Source organism: Jaculus jaculus, chromosome 1, assembly GCF_020740685.1.
Source record: "Jaculus jaculus isolate mJacJac1 chromosome 1, mJacJac1.mat.Y.cur, whole genome shotgun sequence".
NCBI lineage: Eukaryota > Metazoa > Chordata > Mammalia > Rodentia > Dipodidae > Jaculus > Jaculus jaculus.
Window position 1 is genome coordinate 281,904,176 of NC_059102.1, and position 17,040 is coordinate 281,921,215.

The 17,040-nt window shown below is 33.7% G+C and overlaps 1 protein-coding gene across 2 annotated transcripts in view; it reads left to right on the forward strand.

Moving 5' to 3' along the window:
- Positions 1-17,040, forward strand: part of Kcnt2 (potassium sodium-activated channel subfamily T member 2) — a 365,450-nt gene that overhangs the window by 245,920 nt on the left and 102,490 nt on the right. For both annotated transcript variants that reach the window (XM_004659523.3, XM_004659524.3), the window contains exon 14: positions 4,355-4,463. In XM_004659523.3, the coding sequence (XP_004659580.1) occupies positions 4,355-4,463 (109 nt within the window). The remainder of the gene's footprint in view (positions 1-4,354; positions 4,464-17,040) is intronic.

Consider the following 17,040-nt stretch of genomic DNA (forward strand, 5'->3'; position numbering starts at 1 on the left):
TTAACTTGCATGCAGTTTAATGTGGCTCATGGAAATAAACTAAGGAAGCAAAAGACTTCCAGGCTCCTTCCTAATCATTTTCAGCTAGTTCACTGAGAAAAGAGAGCCATAGAAATAACAACATAACTTTAATTGCTTGCACATCTACTCACCAGCTTGTGTTTATATCCATATGCTCTGCCTTGTCTCTTGCTATTACAGATGAACAGTTTTAGCAGCAATATGACTATGCAGAGGAATGGCACATTATGTCAGTAAGCTTGCCCATGTTCTTTCTGTCTGTGAATGAAGTGAGAGAATTTTGAAATATCTCTTATCAGTTTTAGAACTCCTAAAAGGCTATGAACACATTTAGCAGATTAAGACATGCTGTCCATAGGGACTACTGAATAGAACAGAAATGTGTAATTCTGGCCACAACATAGCCCCAATTACTCATTAGTAAGCCCTTGAAAGAAAGTACACTAAGGTAAATCAGAAACTAAGATCATATTGGTATGTAATTTTTATATATAAATATCCACATGAGGTCAGAGGCTATCACACTAGTCAGCAACATTGTAGAGGTTGACATGCTTCAGAACACAGGTAAGTTAGAAGGCCAGATCTCATGAGGCAGCCACCAAATTAGCCTAGGAGATAGTCTATCAGACATTTTGTACTAAGTCTCAAATCTGTGAGCCTCTTAAAATACAAATTATTGTTTCTGTTCTCTCTCTCTCTCTCTCTCTCTCTCTCTCTCTCTGTGTGTGTGTGTGTGTGTGTGTGTGTGTGTGAAGTATGACTTAAAATTATTTGATAGCAATTCTTATACTAAACTTTCAATGAAGACATTAAATGCTTTATTATTTTTTTTTTCATTTCCTACAAATAGTTCCACCATCTCGATGGAGGATTGTAGTGTATATTATAGCTTGCTGTTCTCTACATCTATTTTATAGTGTCTGATGGATTATAAATATTATATCTTATATATCTGAAAAAAATTATGTATCCTTCTATCTAAACATTGGAAATTATAGATAAAAGTTAGAAACTTATATCATGTAATCAGAGTTCAAATTGATTACCAATTGGTATATGAGGGCAGAGAAGTATGAAGAAAATCTTTGCTCATTTTTTCTTCTGATGCTAAATATCAAATCTACGTCCTTGCACTAGGTCAGCATTCTAGAACTCAATTATATCTCCAACACATCCATTTTCAATGTGTTTAATAAAGTTATTATCAAGTGGTTAGTAATTCAAAGTATCCCAAGGTAAAGGATATATGTAGGTCTGGAAGGAAAGATTTAGAGGTAGAATCAATTTTAATTTGCAGGTTGAGGTTTTATCCCTGAAATACATATCAATCCAGACTACTATCCAATTGTGTGTTCTACTATTGCCCTTTCCCTCTATGTGATAGCTATAGAGATTAAATGGATTTTAATGAAAAGAGTTATGATTGTTATCAAGCAGGGAAATAGTATACATTACTCACATATGAAAGCAGTTTCAGTATACATTATTCTGTGCTTTCCTTTAGAATAAATGTTTTTCAATACTTAGTTTACTACTTTTGAACAAAATTCAAGGTGAATATAAGTATACTTGTATTTTAAAATTATAATAATTAATATAATATCCTAGCTCATAGGAGGTAGAAAGAGAATGGAAATAGTAGTTACATTGATATGCAATAATGAACCATATTTTTATATAAAAATAAAATAAGAATGCCCAAGAAAACACTTTGGAAGAAAGGAGTGATGCTTACACCAACATCTATTCCAGAAATAGCTATTGGCACTAGTAGTAAATAATGATGGGATATTTTTAGTGAATATCAGTGAGGCAAATATGATGCTAATCAGAATGAAGTAGCATTTAATTTTTATGCAATCATGTCTGTACCTATATAATTCAGCTTATTATTGTAAAACAGTGCAGAACACTTTTGTTTGTCTACAAAGTTGGCACTGTTAGTGATAGAAAATGTGCTTTTAGCTCATAGGACATGTAATGTGATTATCCTACAACCTACCCATTCAAGATACCGATATGTACATTCATTATGATGAGGAAGAAGAGAAAGGACATAAAATATATTTGCTGCAATAAGGTGTTTTTGGAGCATCCCACAAAATAATACTTTTGTATCCTACTAGAAGAAATATGGTTTGTAAATTTATTAAGAGAAACTTAATAACTGCATAATAATAACTGTAGTAGTGCATATTCGGTAATAAAGCTCCTAAATTTTCAGTAATAAATTTGATTAAACATTCTTTCATATGTTATGAAGTGTGTATATTTTTCTTAGCTCATATGTTCTGGTTTTAGGTTTGAAATTCATGGTCCTCTCTTTCTTGCTATCATAAGAGACTTAAGCGTTGCATTTTTTTTTTGGCAATTTTGTTACTTTATTTTCACAGATTAGCATGTATGTTTAAAATTATTTTGAGAAATATTGAAATTGTAGCTTAAATATACTGTTCTTTTGCAAATATTTAACACACATTTATGCATTCAAAATTAGACTCAGAGTCCTTGCTTCTCCTACAAAACATCAAATATAATGGCTGTGTATGTTTAATTTTTTTTCTTTAAGATCATTCCATGTATTTTCAGAATTACAAAGGGAAAAGAAGAGGGGAGGTGCAAGTTTGGTTGAGAGGAGAGAAGGATTATTAGGAAATAGTTTCTGGAATAATTCTTGAAATATGATTATAGTATATTAATTTTTTCATGAAGCATAATAGGGAAAAATAACAATATGTAAAGGGAAAATATGAGTTCTTTGTTATGCTAAAATGTACAATTAAAATAAATCTGAGGTGGATATTTATACGGCCAAAGCATTTGCCAATTCATTTCCCAAGTAACATTTACTGTTTTTTTTTATTATTTTTCCTGAATTGTGTGTGTGGTGTTTATTATGTTCATTTTATGGTTCTGTCTCACTGAAAACTTTAATTTTCTGTTTCTTACTGTAGCAAAAATTGCTATTTCCTACCTTAGAGTTGTGTGTTTTTCTGAGAACTTTAGCAAAGCCTTCATTGTTATCACTCGTGTTAAGTACTGGAAAGGAAGGATTTGTTTTCAAAGTAAGCAGTAGTTTATTCACTTTTCTAAGAATCAATCTGTAAAAAATCAAATAACTGTGAAATTAATCCCCTTTCCTGATAGACAGTAATACATTTGGGCTAAGCAGCACTGTCCCTGGATGTATGTATGGCTCTCTCGCTTGTGTTACCATCTCTAGAACATTCTTGTGGTTTGTTTAGTTGAAATGTGGTGACCATTTGCCACCTTGCTTCCTCAGGTTCCATCATCTTTGAGTTTTTGACACTTCAGTTTCTTTACATATGTGATCTTTTTCCATTTATTTAAGCACAAATTTCGTTGATTAATAACATAGTTTTCACAGTAAAAATCCATTAGGTCTGTTAGGAAAATAATCTTCTACAAACTTTAATTATTTTGGAAGTTAATACTATCTGGTGATGATTTAGACAATCAGTACTATTCTATAATAATTTTAAAATGCTTTATTTATGTTCAAGTTTGGGGAGAAGGAGGGGAGGAGAGAGACAAAGAAAAGAGAAAAAGAGTGAGAGAGGGAAGGAGCGAAAAAATGTGTGCACTAGGGCCTCCAGACACTGCAAATGAACTCTAGATGCATGTGTCACTCTGTTCACCTGGCTTTATAAAGGAACTAGGGAACCAAATCTAGGTTGTTAGGCTTTACAGGCAGGCACCTTAACTGCTGAGCCATCTCTCCGGCCCCTATTTTGTAATATTAATGTACAATACTAAACAGTGACCACAATGGAATCATTTGGTAAATTAAGTCTATACACAAATCTTGCAATTGATGAGTCATGAGTTGGAGAGATGGCTTAGTTAAGACTCTTGCCTGCAAAACAAAAGGACTCTGGTTTGATTCTCCAGTATAAATGTAACTCCAGATGTACAAGGAGGCACATGTATGTGGAGTTCATTAGCAGTGGCTAGAGGCCCTTCCGTGTCCATTCTCTCTTTCTCTCTCTATATATATATTTCTTAAATTAATATAGATGAGTCATAGGAAAGTTAAGCATTTCACCAAAGGCTGTCAGCTTTGTTAAAAATAGAATTAGAAGTATACCCTCATGCCTTTCTCAAACCAATCAGTTAGCTCACTTTGTAGTAAGCACTCTGTGTTGGAAACATTTCCTGTGGATAGAATTACATGTGGAAAATCATCACTAAAACAAGTATGATTACATCGAGATTTTTCCAATTTCATTCATCATGTTTTAATTTTTCATATGTAAACTTTACTCTCCTGAGGTAAGTTATTCTAATTTACCTATTTTATTTCAAACAGATCATGTTGTTTGTGAAGAAGAGTTTAAATATGCCATGTTAGCTTTAAACTGTATATGTCCAGCAACATCTACACTTATTACACTACTGGTTCATACCTCTAGAGGGCAGTAAGTATATTTTTCTTTGAGATCATCTACTTTAAGTTATATAACCATAAGTAGTTATGTCATTTCAAGTTATAATAAGTTAAGATGTACAACTAGGTATGCACCTGTATGTGAATTTCTGTGAGTTCTCTTCATCTGATATATATATATATATATATATATATATATATATATATATATATATATATATGTAGATATTAAGGAATCTAAGATATATAAAGACATTGACAGTGATCTAGTGTCCCTACTCACTAATCCCAGGATAATTTGTTACAGCTTCCAAGTATGTACATCATTTGTTAGGGTTCAAGGTAGGGCATAGCTTTCTTTTTTGAGATTAATACTATTATGTTAAATAAAATTATGTTTGGTATAAGGTTTTAAAAGTAAGTTGTTTTTACTTTAAGGCTTTATGTATACAATTTTTCTTTACATTGTACTTTAAAATTGTTTTTAATAGTTGTAGAAGATGGGCTAGTATAGACTAAAACTTAATATATATAGATTATTGTACAGGTATATTGGAGAAAGCTTTGTCAGAAAATTTAGTACTTATATGTTATTTCATAAAGCTTCAAAAGGAACATTTGTTTTTCAATTGGGTCATAAAGAAAAGTTTAAGTAAACATGCTTCTCTGAAGAGACCCATGCTCCACTACAACTAGTCACACCTGTTTGTATCACTATCTTGTTATGTCAGACAAAATGTTGAGTTTACCAGACAAATTCCCAACTGTATGCTGTGGGCATGATTGTTCACTAAGTGAATTGATAGTAATTTAACTAAAGTGCAAAAACAAGCCAAAGACAACAAAATTCTCTCAGTGTTTATAGGAGGTCAAGTGAGTTGCTAATATAAAAATGCCCAGTAGTATTTTGAAGTAAATGTTACTACCTTATCTCTTCTATTGTGTTGAGATGGTAAGGATCCTTTATGAGGATTATTCTTAATATTTCTATTATTTACATTTAAAAGTGTTTAATCTTGGGCTGGAGAGATGGCTTAGCAGTTAAGCGCTTGCCTGTGAAGCCTAAGGACCCCGGTTCAAGGCTCGGTTCCCCAGGTCCCACGTTAGCCAGATGCACAAGGGGGCGCACACATCTGGAGTTCGTTTGCAGAGGCTGGAAGCCCTGGCGCACCCATTCTCTCTCTCTCCCTCTATCTGTCTTTCTCTCTGTGTCTGTCGCTCTCAAATAAATAAATAATTTTTTTTTAAAAAAAAGTGTTTAATCTTTGCAATGAAAAGGATGCAATAGGAACATGAATGATATTGTTTCTTGGTAAGAAGTACTTAAACTCTTGAGGCAATCAAAGTACACAGAATTATGTAGGCAACAAATAATAGTATAAAGAATTAGAAGGAATGTGTTCATTATTTATCCGTGCTGTCTTTGCCATGAAGTCACACATCTGTAATGTTGAATATCTAGAAGAATTTCATTGCTGCTCATGTAGATGATCAAACATAACCACTGATATGACTTAATACAGCTCAGTAGTCATATTGAAGTTCCTTGGTAAAGCTTCTGGTAAATGATGGTAGTTAAAAAAAAAAAAAGTACCTGATAAAAATTCAACAACAGGATTTAAATACTTAGAAAAAGACTTTTCCAGTATCCTTTGATGAATTTTTCTCTACCAAAAATGGGCTGTTGAAGATGTTGTTGTAACATAATTAAGGTATTCCTTTCAATAAGATGAAACTGCAAATGTATTTGTTCACTATTTCACAATAACTTCTGCGGCCTAGGACTTTATCTGCAGAATCTTCATTGAGATCATATTCATATACTATTTCAAATTGCTCAAATAGCTTATAATTTAATAAATTTTATTCTTGGATACTTTTATTCATCACCAATATTTAATTACAGAAAACTATAAAGAAACTTTCTGACTATTTGTCATCACTCTGCAGCCTGTCAGCAGCAAAAACCACGAATCTACTTCTGTTTTCACAGATTTGCCAACTCTGGATATTTCATACAATTAACATCATAGTAATACATTGTTTGGTCTGGCTTCTAGCACCTGAAATAACATTTTCAAAGTTCATCGATACTATAATATATATTCATTTTGTTAAAGACTACCTTTTATGAGTATGAATCTGAGGAACAGAACATCTTAATATATTATCAATAAGCTTAAAAAATACTACTTCCATTTTTATCAAAACTTTAATTTAAACTTTTAATGTAATCTTTCATATCATTACCACTTTCCAGTCTACAAACTATATGTTCAATATCCTTTGAGTTTCACAACACTCCTGTGAGTTGAAAAATCTAGGAACCTATGATATTTAATATCCTAATCTAACACAAGGGTGTGGATCTTTAAAAAAATTATACACACACACACACACACACATATATGTGTATATATATGGATTATACTCTTTTATTCCCTCTCAACTGTTTCTCTGGGGCCTCCTCAGTGAGGTTATGGGATTCACTGTAGTGTCATTCTTATTACAACTAATTATTCCACTACAGGATATATCACATTTTCCCATTCATAACTTGATACTTGTTTGATTTGTTTCTACTACTGCAAATAATACAGATCTTACCATGTGTGTGTGTTGAAGGTTAATGTGGACATATGCTGTCATTTCTCTGGTGTAAATAAAGTTAGGAATAGAAATTATGGACTTTATGGTCACTTTATTCCTTACTAGGAACTGTTAGAATACTTTATAAAAAGGCTACAGCATTTTGACTTTTATTAGCAATATATCAGGGGTTCAATCTCTTCATAGTTTCAGCAATATATTCTATATTGCTTATGGTTCACAATCATCTTACAGATATACAGAGATGCCTTATTGTGTCCCTGACTTACATTGCCTAGTGGTTATTATTGAGCATTGTTTGTTTTCAGTGCATAACAAAAACACAATTATATAACTTCCTTGAAGAAAAAACAATCATAATGTACATAGGGGACTTACTATAGGAGATAAAATTTAAATATATATGAAACATGCAAAATAATATATTTCTTATAAATTACTGCAATTAATAGATGATGGGTTAGAAAGAAATAAATCATCACTGATATCAGAATATGATGAATTACTCATCTATTAATGAATATAAATCTGTTAAAAATCCAAATTTACTGGATGAAATCATTTTGAAAAACTGCCTGACACACAACCCCCAGATAGCTTTATTAGAATAACATGATTATTTTCTGACAGTTTCACATCAGCATTTATTTTCAGAGACTATACAATGTATTTTGAGATATTGCTAATTATGTGTGAATTTTGTTTTAGTAAATAAAGATGAATGGACTTTGATTAAATCCTTTCCACTTTTAATTTTTTTTTCTTTATATATTTTTTTTTTGCTCATTTTTTATGTATTTATTTGAGAGTGACAGACACAGAGAGAAAGACAGATAGAGGGAGAGAGAGAGAATGGGCGCGCCAGGGCTTTCCAGCCTCTGCAAACGAACTCTAGACGCGTGCACCCCCTTGTGCATCTGGCTCACGTGGGACCTGGGGAACCGAGCCTCGAACCGGGGTCCTTAGGCTTCACAGGCAAGCGCTTAACCGCTAAGCCATCTCTCCAGCCCTCCACTTTTAATTTTTAACTACGAATATTGACTTGTAATAAAATTTTATGTTTTATAGATCCAATTATCTTCTCAGATATAAAACACTACTTGAATAAAAGTAGTTGTGCTAACAGTAGATCATTTAACATTTCTGGTTTGGTATACTAAACATGTTGTGGCAAAGTGATTCTTTTTTTTTAAATTTTATATTTATTTATTTGAGAGCGACAGACACAGAGAAAGACAGATAGAGGGAGAGAGAGGGAATGGGCGCGCCAGGGCTTCCAGCCTCTGCAAACAAACTTCAGACGCGTGTGCCCCCTTGTGCATCTGGCTAACGTGGGACCAGGGGAACCGAGCCTCGAACCGGGGTCCTTAGGCTTCACAGGCAAGTGCTTAACCGCTAAGCCATCTCTCCAGCCTGGCAAAGTGATTCTTATTAAATCTGTTATGATTTAATTGACTAGTCATCATTTCTTTGTTAAAAGAACTTGTTTATAATTTTATCTTAGAGTATCAAAAATTTATGAAGTTCAAATATATTGATTTAGTAATCAGAGAATAATCTTGAGAGCCTAAATAAGTACTAGTATAATGGGAAAATAGTTGAAAAGTGTAGATATTGTCTTATGCAAGTATTGTAAAACAACTAATAAGAAAATAAAGCCATATGTGCTGGAGAGATTGTTTAGGGGGCAAGATACTTGCCTGCAAAGCCAGAGGACACAGGTTCAATTCCCCAGGACCCATATAAGCCATTTGCACAAAGTAGTGCATGTGTCTGGAGTTCTTTTGCAGTGACTGGAAGCTGTGGTGTACCCATTCTCTTTCTGTAGCTGTTTCTTTCTCTCTCTCTCTTAAATAATAATTTTTTTAAAAAAATAAAATCATTTAACTATTCAAATTTCTCCATTTAAGAATATGGTGGATATTTTTACATTTCACTCTATACAAAAGGTTACATTATTAGTAATACTTAATATTCACTAGTAATTGTGTACTTCTATTACTTGACACAAAATGAAAAAGACAAATTAACATTTTAGACTCAATAAGCATATAAATAAATATAATCTAACTAAAAATGGTCTCATTTAAGAATGCATTTTAAGTGAATTGATATGTGCTGTGTAGCTATTAAAAATAAGATATGTGAGCTCTGGAACAAAGAAGGCAAAGACATTAGCTCTCAGTGGTACCCATAGCTTAGGTAAAAACAATCATTAAATTCATCATATTTATGCATTTACAGAAAGATAATTACTGTTATATAAATGTGCACCTAAAAATGTTTCTTAGAATTTATCACATGAAGTTTCTGGCTGTGTCTCTGAGGAACTTAGATGCAATGAAATCCTTCTAGCAATGACTAGTTCTTAGTTTCTGAATGCCATTCTCCAGCAAAGGAATGAGGGGTTGTTTGATTCAGAACTGACATAGGAAAAATACAATATGAGCCTAATTTTTTTCTCATGCTAGAGATTAAGAATGTGGGGCTTGTCAGAATGGTGTAAGAGCCCACCTGGAACATTCAGAATCAGAAAATAAGTCATAAGTAATCAGTAATTATTTATTAGCCCCTTCTGATAGAACAATATAAATCATTAACTAAAACAATAAAAAACAAATATATATATATATATATATATATATATATAAAAATTTCAACATTTCAACAAAACAATCATATATATATATATCCACTTTACTATGGAAAAGCCTGACAGAGTTCATTTTTAACAAGGAATCAGCAATAAGGGACATGTCAGTTTCATGGAGCCTTCCCCAGGGTTTTCTTAGGGTATATCATAGTTTCTTTGGTACTCCTGCCACTACTTTCTAATTATGGGAAAGCTTCAGGTACATTCATATTGTCAGCTTCAAGATAACTCCCCCATATGCTTCAAAATGCCTCTGTCATGAAAGGTAATGGAATACTGGCCATTTAAATTTATATCTTTAAATTTACTCATGTTAGTTTTAGGATATTTTAAGCACTTTTAGATATTACTTAGATGGAAAAATTATTTCAGCAAAATCTATAAGAAAATACATGTATTTAGATCAGACAAACATCCAGGCAAAGAGAGGCAAACAAGGTTTTGCTATAACCTGTTGCCTTGAACACATGTTCTGGGCAGAGCTCCAAATGTTAGGGCCACAATGGGCAGAACCCGTAGTGTTTCTATGTACATCATGTCAAAGACCTCAGTTGATGGATTAGCCATGAGCTATCCTTTAGCCATTGTACTGAAACAACCACATAATCCTTATGACTTAACACCATAAAGGAAGAGAAGAAAGGAAGAGGTCGAAGTAGGAAAAGAGGGAGACATTTTTCTCCATTTAAGCCTGAGTTTGTCACAGATATCCCAGGGAGGAGCTGCCATGTGGGTGGAAGAGAAAGTTTCTAAAAATAATAGGGATTATAATTACTAAACTCACTGCCAGAAAGGAAAGGAAAAATGGGTGGGAAAGTGTGCTCGAATGAGCTATCTTTAGTTCTTTGGAAGTTTCACTCTCAAAAACTGTGACAGAGGAATATATTTTGTAATCTGGCAAATGTAGTTCAGTCACTCTCCTCTTGTAGAACAGAGTACCAGTGAGGGCAAGAGCAGAGAGGCACTGTGACTTCCCTTCAGAGTGAATGTGCACACACACACACACACACACACACACACATGCACACACGCGCACACACACACATACAGTTTAAGATTTGAATATGTTTTATTGCAGCATTTAAGTTAATTTTCATTGATGCATAAAAGTTGAACTTCATTTTGGCTGATGATGATAGAGTTAAGTTGGGAGAGTGCTTGGCTAATATGCATGAGGCCCTAGCTTCCATCTAGAACACTGAATACAAAAAGGAAAACACATGTCCCCTTAATCCTAGCACCTAGGGAGTAGAGGAACAAGGCTCAGAAGTTTAAACTCATCCTGTTTTACATAGTGTGTTTGAGACCTGCCTTGGCTACATGAGACACTATTTCAAAAAGTGAGGCTAAATTTTATTTGATCAGACTTTTTAAAATTGTTCAATTCTAACAATATGTTTGTGGATGTGTGCTTTCAGTTGTTTCTACCATGTTTGACACTATTAGTGAACTTTTCTAAATCCCAATACATCTTCACATCCCTGGTGTTCCACAATAGCAACATAATTACTACCAACAGTAGCCAGGTGGGAAAATTTTTCCAAGAACATGATGGATTTTTTTCAAAGACAAATGAAACATAATGGCTCATTGCTTTCTTTTGGTCTCATACACAGGGCAGATATAGTCTGTAGCTTTCAATTATTCAACAAATTAAACAAGAAATGTTTTAGAATGGGCAACACTACTGAAACATAAACCCAGCAAATAACTCTTGTCCTAAGGATAACACATCTTCTCTACCTATCATTCTAAAGAACTTGATGACCTAAATGGGATGCACCTGCCCATCAGTCCTTCTGAAAGATTATCCAACTGGAATCCCTCAAATGACCTTTGAGAAATACACTCATCCTTTCTATGACAAATTTCTCTCTCTCTCTCTCTCTCTCTCTAGTGTGTGTGTGTGTGTGTGTGTGTGTGTGTGTGTGTGTGTGTGTGTGTGTTCTCTCTCCTCTGAGTATGGGATGCTGGGATGCTGGACATTACCTATAATCAAGAAAGGGATTTGGGCCTTTCTGCTACTCAGACTTCCAATCTACATAAAAAAGCCTTCCCCAGGCTGGAGAGGCTTTGCAGTTAAGCACTTGCCTGTGAAGGCCTAAGGACACCGGTTCAAGGCTTGGTTCCCCAAGACCCACATTAGCCAAATGCACAAGGAGGCACATGCTTCTGGAGTTCATTTGCAGTAGCTGGAGGCCCTGGCATGCCTATTCTCTCTCCCTCTTTCTCTCTCTGTCACTCTCAACTAAATAAATAAAAATGAACAAAAAAAATTAAAAGAAAAGCCTTTCCCCCCTATTTTTATGCTCTATGTTTCTTGCCTTTCTACAACAGAGTGCAAATTTTACCACATCATGAAACTTCAGAATAGTTCATACTTGCACTTGTTAAACTTCCACTTCTCATTGCTCTATTCTAGACTCTGTTTTTTTTTTTAATATATATTTTTGGTGCTAGTACTAGTGTGGTATAGCATCCAGTGCAATTAATAATAATAATAATAATAATAATAATAATAATAATAATATAACAAAACTAATAATATAATAGTCTGTGAAGTTTAAAGGATCATCATTTTCTCACAGCTCTGAAATCTTGAAGTTCTATATCAATACTGCTGTTTTCCTGTGTCCTCTCTCTTTGGCTTGCAGATGGTTGCATTTTGCTGGATCCTCAGATGGTATTTCCTCAGTGCACCCACATCCCTGGTGGCTTTTGTGTGCCCACACTTCATTTCTTTTGAGGAAACTGACTGAGTGGTTAGGCTCACTCTATGTCTCAGTATAATTCAAGCACTTCATTAGAAGTTCTATCTCCAAATGCATTCTCCTTGTTAGCTGTTGAGAGATAGAATTTGGACTCAGGAATTAGAGGGTGGTTACAATTCAGCTGTTAACACACAGAGAGGTAAGCAATAACATTGGTTTTATTAGATCCTATGAATGAAATATTTTAATTTTCAATGTAATAGTTTTGACTGGAGCATATAAAGTTTCTTCTTTAATCCTGAAAGTTAAGAAATATAATATTTTTTTTATTCCTAGTATTCCTTTTTTTTTTTCATTTCTTCCATCAAACAAATGAAAAAACCAAATAGCTAGGTGTGGTCACACACGCCAGCATTTCCCCATTTTTTGGAAGGCAAAGGTAAGATGATCAGGAGTTTATGCTCATTCTTGACTACAAAGGGAGCTCAAGTCCAGCCTCAGCTTCAGTAGGCACCCAGTCTCAAGACACTAACACAAGAAAAACTTAATAGTAAGACTGGAGATCTAACAGTAGGTAATCATAAAAACGGGAAATTATATTCTTATTAAACATAACTTTTTCTATAAGCTAATGCATATGGATAATTTGCATAAATGTATTGTATTTGTTGTACCTAAAATATATATGTTACCTGTTGGGAACCGTTTTCTTAAGCCTACTTACTAAAGATAATTAGAATACTATTTTATTAAACACATTTGAGAAACTCGTATACTGCTCAAGGCCAGCAGCCTCATTTGAATAGCCTTTAATGGCTCAGTATTCATCATTAAATACATCTAAATATTTCCATTTTATGTTCTTGAGGCTTTCTATGATCTAGTACTAGTTTATTTTTACATCCTTATCTCCCATAATTCTCTTGTAGAAAACATGTTCTCCAAATAACATGATCCTAAATATACTTCATAGTTTCCGCCTTCCGTATCTTTTTATAATGTTCCCTCTGCCTTAAATTCATTGCTTCTGTCTTCTTGGAAGGGTATATATATATATATATATATATATATATATATATATATATATATATCTCAAACCTCTTTCTCCTGAATATTTTTAAACTTCTCAATTTTATGTGATTTTTCCCTTCTATAAACTTGTACTGAATTTTATTATATTTGTGCAGGATATGTATTTTAGTCTTTTGTGTATAGTTTTTCCCCACAAAATATGCTGTGATTTAATACAGAGCTAAGATTATGTCTTATTATTTCTATGTTTACAATAGTTTTACAACATAAAATAGTTTTCACACCATCAATAATTGTTAGTGAAATAAATCAAGTAAAGTCCACACTAAGGACGATTACTTGACACCACTGACTCAGAGTCCACTATCACCAGCATGTCCTTAACTGTTCTATTACATAGGGTTTCACTGAAACACTGACACAGAATTAAATACTAATGGGATTTCATAAGTATAAAAAACAAGAGTAATGGGAGAGACACTTCTAAGAGTTTCTGGGAATTAAAGAAAACAATGGAATGTTTTCTGATGAAACCCAGCACAGAATATTCTCATCAGGTGATACAATAACACAAGACCAGTCCCAGGGAAGCTCTAGGCCACAAAATTGTTTTTAAAAAGTTTAAAAAATGAAGATTAACCTGTTCTCTAGGCTGAAAAAGAGTCTTTCCTCCTCCATTCACCACATTTTTTTTTCAAGTGTGCCAACTTAGAAATATATAACTGGAAAAAAGTATTTTTTCTAAAAGAATTTTTAAATCTCTGAAATATATTCTATTTAAAATATTTTAGTTAATTTATTTTAGAGAGAGAGGGGCAGACAGGGAAAGAGAGGGACAGTGGGCATGTGTGAGGGCCTTCAGCTGCCGTAAAGGGACTCCAGACGCATGCACCATCTTGTGCGTCTGGTTTACGTGGGTCCGGGAGTACTGAACCTGGGTTCTTTGGCTTTGCAGGCAAATACCTTAACCACTAAGCCAAATCTCCAGCCCTGAAATATATTTTCTAGTAGAAAATATGGCATTAGTATGTACAACCATCTATAATGAGACATTTGGGAGATGCTGAGCTAAATAGTTATATCCCTTCTGGCTTATGTAAGTAGATACCTGTCTTGTAACAGGAAATGTTTAGAGAGAAAGGAATCTGTGTAATAAAACTGCCTCATGCTTTAGATTGTGAGATATGAATTGTGACTTGATGAATTTCATCATATGTGATGAAACTTAGTAGCTGTATATATTTATAAGGAAGGGGAGTACTTCTGTTATTTCTGTTTGTACTGGGATTGATTGGGGTCAATAACAAAGATTTAAAAATTTACCTGTTAATACACACACACACACACACACACACACACACACACACACACACACAATGAGAATTATAGCATATGAGAATAAAAATATACTAAAGTAGTCAAGTACCTATCATAAATCTAAAGAAATGTAATAAACAGTTTAGGAAAATACTGGAGGTCTATAAAGTGGTGTTAATGGTTGTTAAAGTAGAAAATACTATGGATAATTCTTGTTGATACTCTTTTTAATTTATAGAACATTTAGCTTAATGTTTGTTACTAAATTATAGAAAAGGCACTTTCCCTTAATTTTAAGTTGGAGTATGACAAAAAAAAATCCACACTTCTAAAATAGTTTAATCAAAGTATAATCGTTACTGTCAGAAAGATTAGAAAAAGTAAAGGACTGGTAGAGCAATAAAAAGTAAGGATACTTGTCAAAATAAAGGAGTGATTGCTAACATTAAAACTACCATAAAATATTATTTTCATGCATATATATATATATATATATATATATATATATATATATACACACACACATACATGTGATATATGTGTATTAATGTATGTGTGTTCACACATGTGTATGCATGGGTACATATGTTTGTAGTGGCCAGAATTCAGAGATCTTCATCTATCACTATCTACCTCTCTAAAAAATAAGGCATGGAAAGGGAATAGCTTGAGGAGTGGCAAGTAAAAGTAGGAAGACAACTATGAGCAAAGAAAAATGCTATAAATGTATATGACAGCCATAATTTAATAATTATGTATGCTTCCAAAAACTTTTTATATCAACTTAAAAACAAAGCTTACAGAAATAAGGGAAATTGAAGGTAACTTGAAAGTCAATATTGACTGGAGTCCCTAAGCTTTGAAAAGACTACCTATTTAGCCAGATCTATAGAAAGCTGTGTCTTTTACAGAAAGCCATTGTATGAACACAAGAGGACTATGTCTAGTGTAAACTTGCCCCAAATTTCCCAGTACCACACCAGGTAAGCAACCAGATTTGGTATATAACAAAAATGAACAAATAAGAGCCAGGTGTGGTGGCACATGCCTTTCATCCCAGAACTCGGAATACAGAGGTAGGAGGATTACCATGAGTTCGAGGCCACCCTGAGAATACAGAGTGAATTCCATGTCATCCTGGCTAAGTGAAATCCTACCTTGAAAAACTAAAAAGAAAAATAATAAATAAATAAATAAATAAATAAATAAATAAACAAAAACCCAGAAAACGTTCCCTCTGAAGTATCTCCTAATTCAAACAAATAAAAAAGGATGCTTCTTGACCTCCACTTTCAAAATAATGGTGTATAAAATTGTATATAACATATGAAAGCCAGGTCATGTATCGACACCAATCTAACCAACCTAGAAACAATGGTTCCTAACATTTACCAGTTAGAAGGGTACAAAGAACAATTGTTAGCTATTGATTCTCAACAGGAGACTAGAATAACAGAAAAACATCATGTAGAATGGAATATATCTGCTTCTTCTACACACCAGAAAAGATAGTCCATAATAAACACTAAGAAAACCAAAATGACAAATGAGAAATTATTTGGATTTTTTTTTAATGTAAGAGCTCTGGTAACTAGCAGAGTCACATAATCATATTCTATGTGACTGGACAGTGGGCCCCACTGCAGCAGTCATGATAATGTAATCATGAATCACAGCTTCTTTACTTTTAATCTAAGGACACTGATCGAAAATCAGCATTTTCAACTTTGAGAGAGCCATATAGCCCATAAAAGGGAGTAAATATAGAGAGAATACAAGAAAAATAACTAATATACAAGAGTTAGAGTAACGAGAGAGAGGGAGAGGGAGAGAGAGGGAGGGAGGGGAGATCTAGAAGATTAAGGTTAGTCTTCATCATACCCTCTCCAGTGTCTTGTGGTTCAGGTGTTCCCTGTAAGGGCATGGTGAAGGTTCCGCCATTTGATCTGCCTTTTAAGAAGTAGAATTTTATGGTACCATTGCTGTTTGGGTCTAGATTTGTGTTTCCCACTCTTCCATTGCCCTCCCCTCCTTCCCCACCCATCCTATTGGCTAGTCCATGAGATGCTTGCTGGGTATGTGAGGCATCTTGGGTAGATTCAGGTTAGGTGCTGTAGTTGAGTGAGACTATGTGGCGATTTTTTTTTTTTTTCTGTGATTGGGTAAATTCACTGAGAATGATCTGTTCCAGGTTCAACCAGTTTTCCTTAAATTTCATTGTGTCATTTTTTCTTGCTGCTGTATAGAATTCCTTTGTATAGATATACCACATCTTAGTTATCCAA